The sequence below is a fragment of the Brassica oleracea genome, chromosome C5, assembly GCF_000695525.1.
Source record: "Brassica oleracea var. oleracea cultivar TO1000 chromosome C5, BOL, whole genome shotgun sequence".
NCBI classification, from domain to species: domain Eukaryota; kingdom Viridiplantae; phylum Streptophyta; class Magnoliopsida; order Brassicales; family Brassicaceae; genus Brassica; species Brassica oleracea.
The window spans coordinates 6,863,431-6,870,330 of record NC_027752.1 but is presented as its reverse complement, the minus strand read 5'-3'; the positions used below and the strand labels follow the sequence as shown (position 1 = coordinate 6,870,330).

General features: G+C 37.7%; 1 protein-coding gene and 1 pseudogene across 1 annotated transcript; both read right to left on the bottom strand.

Moving 5' to 3' along the window:
* Positions 1-492: 492 nt before the first annotated feature.
* Positions 493-942, bottom strand: LOC106344379. The gene has a single exon (XM_013783772.1). The coding sequence runs from the start codon at positions 940-942 to the stop codon at positions 493-495; it is 450 nt and encodes a 149-aa protein (XP_013639226.1).
* A 3,082-nt stretch (positions 943-4,024) lies between these two features.
* LOC106344378 lies at positions 4,025-5,408 on the bottom strand (annotated as a pseudogene).
* Positions 5,409-6,900: the final 1,492 nt, after the last annotated feature.

The following is a 6,900-nucleotide window of genomic DNA, read 5'->3' as shown; positions in this document are numbered from 1 at the left end:
GTTCCCATCTTCCAATCCCAAATCCAAGGCCAAACGCTTCACAAACCAATCCCAGTTTGTATCATTCTCTATCTCTACTACAGCCCAAGCAATGGGGACAATCCTATTGTCTCCATCTCTTCCAACCGCAGCCAACAACTGTCCCTTGATGTCCCATTTCAAAAAGGAAAAAGGCTCCATCAAAGCCAATAACAGGCCTACAAGTCTTCTTTCATGCTTCCTTTTGTGCTTGGAAACACATGTAGAGCCTGTAGAACCTCTGCTTGCTTCCAACCGTGGCTCCTGGTATGGTCTCAATGTCCATGGTTGATCCAGGATTGCTCCTCAATATCTCTGCTTGGTAATCCCATATTTTATCAAAATGCTCCTCATGGGTTTTCCTCCTTTCTTTCATCACCTTCGTCTTGGCCTTAATGCATGAGTTTTCTAAAACTTCCATCTTATACTCCCTTAAGATCTCAGCATGTATCTCTTTTGCTGTGAGCTTAGGATTCAGCCTAACCTCTCAGCAAATAGACTTGCAATTGCTGACCTCTTAAGTATCTTGGAATACCCTGTCCTCTCACACTTATGGTCATTGACGTATGTCTTTACCATCAACTTCTGTTTCCTCCTATCATACGAACAGTAAACCATCCAAGGACATGGAGCCTCATCATCTCTCATCTCAGCGGCACATTTTGCCCCCATCTTCAAGCTACTGGATCTGTAGTACTTGATGTTGTATCTGGTTTTCAGGGTATACCTGAGACAAACATGTTTGAAGTCCTCAGCATCTGAAAATGTCTTGCCTAGCTGAAGGTGCTCCTCTGGATCAGTGTCTTCTCTGTAAGCTTGCGCAGGTATTATCTCCTCTTCATTCTCATCATCTGATGACACAGGATCAGGGATTTTATCATCATCCCATGCCCCCTTCGTCTTCATCAACCTCACAATCATCATTTTTTGCTTTATCACCAACTTACTCAATGCAAGTTGTACAACCAACTTCCTCAATGCCAGCAATACCATTCTCATCTTCCCTACCATCATCACCTATATCCCCAAATTCCTCAATCTGGAGAAATTCTTCTCTGTCATCACCATCATCACCTAGACTCTTCTCCGAGTTTACCTTCTGCTTCTTCGATTGTCTAGGAGACACAGGCGACCCACCATATGAAGTTCCCCGCCTTGTCTTCTTCGCAACTGTTGATGCCACTCAGACTCTGGCCATTCTTCTCCGTCATCACCAGAAGGAGCCACATTTACCTTCTGCTTCTTCGCAACTCTAGGAGACAGAGTTGAACCACGCCTCGTGGCCTTCTCCAGAGATGGCGACCCATATGAAGTTCCCCGCCTCGTGGCCTTCTCCAGAGATGATGCAGGCGACCCATATGAAGTTCCCCGCCTTGTCTTCGACGCCTTTGACGCCTCTGTAGATGCCAACATCGATATTCCTTCAACGCTTTTACGGATCCTCGATCTCTCCGGCGATGACAAACTCACAGAAGCATCGCGTTCTCCACCCTTCTTTGACTCTTGAACCGCTTCGTCACCCCCGTAATCGAAATTCCTCATTGCTCCGAAAATCATTACCTCTCTTCCATTCCTTGTGAACTTCGTCTTTACCATCTCCTCACATCACAAGAAAAATTCCTAAATCGATTTGAGAAATTAGGGTTACGTCCAAACACGGGTTTCGTTTTGTTTGATTTCAATCAAACACATCTTTTGATCAATAAAAATAAACATGTGTGGTAATCTTCCAAAAAGTCCACTAGCTCAGTGGCAAAACCCCCTAAGGACCACGAGTGCACGGGTTCGAGTTCAGCCAATAACAATTTTAATTAAGCAAAACAACGTCGTCTTGAGATTTTGTTTTTAACAAAACAATTGGATGAAACGACGTAGTTTCACTAAACGGCAGTAATTAACTGTGAGTTAACACTGTCTTAACTGTCGGTTAACGGTGTGTTAATCTGGTAAGTCAACCGTAAGTTTGTGAATAAACTAAAAAAAGTCAACAAAAGATCTGGGTTTTATTGGTCAGGCTCGAGTACAGGTTTCTTTTGGCAATTTCCGCAAAGTTCAGTGTTTTTTTGGCCGATTTCTCATATATATATACTAGTGGTCTGCGCGCCGGGTTCATATGTGTTATTCTGAAATAAATTTTCAATTTATTTTATGGTCTTAGTAAAAAGACTATGTTCAAAAAGTCGATATTGAAAGTATGTTAAAAGAGAATGATATCTTTTCCGATTATAAGTAGAGTAGCATAAGTGTTTGTCTTGATCGAATTAAATAAAAATAGAGTAAAAAGTCAATAGATGTGACAAAGTTAATTTAGTTGAAATTTAAACATTCAATAAAGTTAATATTCGAGAAGGGAAAATGTAAATAGTTATGTTTTTTTGTGATTATCTTGTTTGAAAGAATATAATAAATAGTTTCGTCCGCTTAATGTAGTAATAATCCTCGCATACTTTGTTTATGTAAAAGATGTTAGGAAATAAGGGAAAACATTTATATATTTTATTTTTATAATTAATACGACGTATAATTTGATAACATAAATTTACACAGACATGAAACAATAAGGAAATGGAAGAGTCGAGTAATGGTCGCGTCTTTAGGGTTTGGAGAGATAAGATTGATATAGGCCATTTTAATTTTTAGATCAGTCTATAGGAAAGCTCCTGTAACTTAAAAACAACTTTTATGTTGACTGATTTTCTGTGTCAACGTGAGCATCCTCTTCATTGAGGATGTCCAACTTTGACTATTAGAAGATATTTATTATTAAAGTGTGTTGTCTTTCATAAGCGTGTAACAATATTAATCCTTACATATAGAGATTGGACTAATATTACCCATAACCAACCCGAAAACCGGGTATCCGGCCTGATCGTATGTTGCCTAAATATCTGAACGGTTTTTTTTTCAAAATCCGAAAACCGAATGAGTATCCGAACATATCCAAACATATATATGTAATATAATTTCATAATAGCATTAATACCTAAAGTTAAAATTATAAATCAAATATATTAATTTTTGGATATTTATAGATAAAATGGATGTTTTGGATAAAACATACTCAAATAACGTTGTATCCATGGTTACTTTCCGAAAAAATAACCAATTCGAACTATATAAATTGAGTATTTTGGTTTTTAAGTTATTTTTGATAAGTTCAAATGGATAATATCCATACCTGAAAGGGTACCTAAATTCTCATGCATACTTGCATACATGTCAATTCAGATTGTAGTGAATGATTTGGTTTCCACTATTAAAGGTTTTGCCGCCAATAACCTTATCGGAATTGCTAAGCTCATAGAATTCTCCTTCTTTAATGAGGGGCTTGAAAGTGATGAAGTGCTTGAAAGTGTTTAGTCTATGCACTGCGATGGATTCATTGATCAGGGTAGACTGCAAATCTAAAATGTGATTGGAGAGCCGTAAAGTTAGGGAGGTTTTGTGTAAATCTACAACAGATTAAATGATAGAAGCTTGAGTATGATAACTTTCCCATCGAGCAAAACCATGTCTACATTTATAAGCTCTCCTCCTTTCTTCCTAAATGGGACAGGAAGTGAAGTTGACAGCGGTTACGCATCATCATTGAGAAAAGTGGTAACTTATGTGGCAACAAAGACAGTCTTAGGACTGTATGTAATATTGTTATAAAAAATGTCTAGATAATATCATACGAACATAGACTGTTATATTTTATTAATCATTTAAATTTGAGTAATAGATTAGATATCCAAAGATAAAAATGGTTTAGTAGATTAGATTTTTGCTGGCAAAAATAACATAAAATGTTAACTAAAACAAATAAAATATTTGTTTACAACTTTTAAAAATCAAAGCTGTAAATCCAAACACAATGACAAAATCAGAGCACAAAAAATCTCTAGACCTGAAGTTTTTAGTACATATAAGTAAAATAGGAAACAACTGCATAGGGGAGAGACCAAGGTAAAAAGCAAAATAAAAACTTCATACATATACTAAACAGAGCCATCTTTAGAAGAACTTATGGTTTGGCCTTAATCTTATCGTTGCCGTGAAACTTCCTTCGAGCATCTACAGCTTCTCTGTAGAAGAAAGAAAAGACACTTCAACTCTCTTGAAAGAATGATTTAAAAAAAAGACAAAACATCGCGAGGGTTTCAAACAAACCTGAAAGCATCAATGATCTCCTTGATTTACTCTCTCGTAAAAAGAGATCATTGATGCTTTCAGCCTTATCAAATCGCTGGAGATTCATTGATAACTCAGTGAATTATAATGTTTCAGTGTTCAAAGGCAAAGGCTTTTTGTAATAGAATTGAGGTGATTTTTACCTGTAGCAAACGAAGAGCAGCACCTTCTCGGAAACATTCTTTAGGCCAATCAGGTTTCAGTTCTCTGCAGACTTTAGCATCTGATAAGGCATGTTCAACTTGTCCTAATCGCAACCAACAGAGGCTTCGTTTAAGAAGTTTTTTATTTGATTCCATGTGAGCGGGAACTCCAACAAATCTCCAGTCTAAAACAGTTTCAGGTTTTGTTCACAACATGAAGAGAGTCTCAACAATCTTTATGTTCTCTCTTAGAGATGCAACTTCTAATGGCTTATTGTCATCCTGAAAATCACAGCCATGTGAGGATTTGTGTTTATTTTTAAAGAGCTGATTGTTACGTTGAGGTTACCTCGTCTTTCTTATTAGGATCAGCTCCAGCTTTAAGTAAACAGTTGCTTAACACAAATCTCCAACATTAGCAACTGAGTTGCACCACCAGCAAAAACATTAGCTTTGGCACCTGCCTGTAATTAACAAAATAAGAACCAAGCTTGATCTAAGATGTATAGCAACTGAAACAGCACAACACTCAAATTAGGAACATCTCAAACCTTGACCAACAGCTCTAAGCATGCCATAGAACCAGCCGCCACTGCTGATAACAACGGCGTGACATTATCTTCGGTCTCGGCGTTAGGCTGCAAGACCATGAAAAAAATCAAAATTAAAACTACGGTTTAGATGGAAATTCAACTAAAGATATGCATTATACACAAAAGTTTACATCGACATTGTGATCTAATAAGTCATGGCCAGCATCCCAAATCAATGGCGTGCCGACTCACTTTGAGAATCAACAGGAACACCTTTGGACAGCAACTCCTTTAGGAACTCGATTTACCCTAATGATACACAAAACAGAACACTTTGTGATCTTAGAAAGCGAAATGAAATAAACAACAGGCTTATTAAAAACAAACCTGTTACAGCTGCATAATGCAATGCATTCGCCCTGAACCCAACTCCTTTTAATCTCGAACTGAGTGACGATCTCACGGTCGCCAGCAATATCGAGCAGAGATCGTCTCTCACGTTGAGACCCACCAACTGGGGTTGTTTTATCATCTTTTCCATTACGACTATCAAATTTACGTAGTGAAGCTCCACGCCGGATCCGCCCAGAGTTGTCTCCGACAGTTTCAAAAGTCTCGAGCTTTCATTCACCAAAAAAAAAAAGTCTCGAGCTTTCTTCAAGAAAAGCAGAAGACGTCGATGCCGTTTTGAGTCTACCAGAAAACAAAAACACACAAAACCTATTCTATAACTGGGCCATAAATGTTTCAGAAAGCCCAAATCAAAAAACATCCTTCAACGAATGAAAACGTGACAAGTGTCAAAAAAACCCTAAGGAGAGACTTAAGTTTACTTTATAGTATTAGATATATTTTTTAAGAACTGATGAAAACCACAACCAAATCTGGCAAAAAGAGAATTGGGTCACAATTTAACCGAACTTAACCACATAAATTGAACCGGTACTCGTATCCCGGTTGAGTCATATTTGAAGTGGCTCGCATTACGACGACAAAAGAAAGAATTTGAGCCGCGGTTTGTATTCTAATTAAGAATACTGTGGCCGAGCTTATCTCACACTCGCAGCACTACAAGATGTTCTTCTTCCTCAATCTGCTCAAGGAATCTATAATAATAAAGCAGAAGAGAAATTCTCCACAATGCGCCACGTCATCCCTCCTATCCCTATTTTGTGACACGTGTCGGGCAAAGAGAGAGCTCTTTTTCCTTTTGCTTCTAATTCGCGGAGCTCTTTTTTTTCTGTGTTTCTAACTCGCGGAGGAGTAACCAGGCTTTCTGGTCCGCCTGGTGTTTAGGTTTAGTTGTACGCTCTTCTACAGTTTGACGCCGTAACTCATCATTAGCTATCTTCTCCGATGAGATTTTCTGTAACGTTTCTCCCTTTCTTAAATTCTTGCTTTAATTCAATCATTAAAGTCCACCCACCTCTCCTCCCACTCCGTCTCATTTATTCAGATTCACGTCTGTAACATATACAAGCTCGACCTATAAATAAGTGTTCTGGATGTGATGAAGACCTACACCGTTCTAATCTCTTATAGCCTAAACCATCTTTAAAATAGGGCAAGAGGCAATCACCCAAAACCTTTCATGACTTACTATCATATTCGTATCACTTCTTTTTCTTCTACCGCCTGAATTAACTCTAATCATCCACTCCTCGGCAATTAAATAGTTTTTTCTTAATGACGGCATCAGTCATAGCAGATTAGCAATCGATGAATTCCTCATCCTTCCAGCTTCCATGTGTTCCTCACCAATTTTTTACACTACTATATTTATGAACACGAAGACAAGTCTCTGCTCATCTTTCGTCTCGCAATCTTCTTCTATTATCGCAATCTTCTATTATAGCTAGAGAGGGCAGTGGAGATATAACAAATAAAGCAATAGTTTTTTTTCTCTAAAAAATGCATTATAGAACTTGAATTTGGTGAAAACATTGACTAAATTTTAACATGATCTAACCCAAAATATAAAACAACAAAAAAAACTAGAAAAAAATAATAAGGACGAGAAAAAGAAAATTCAT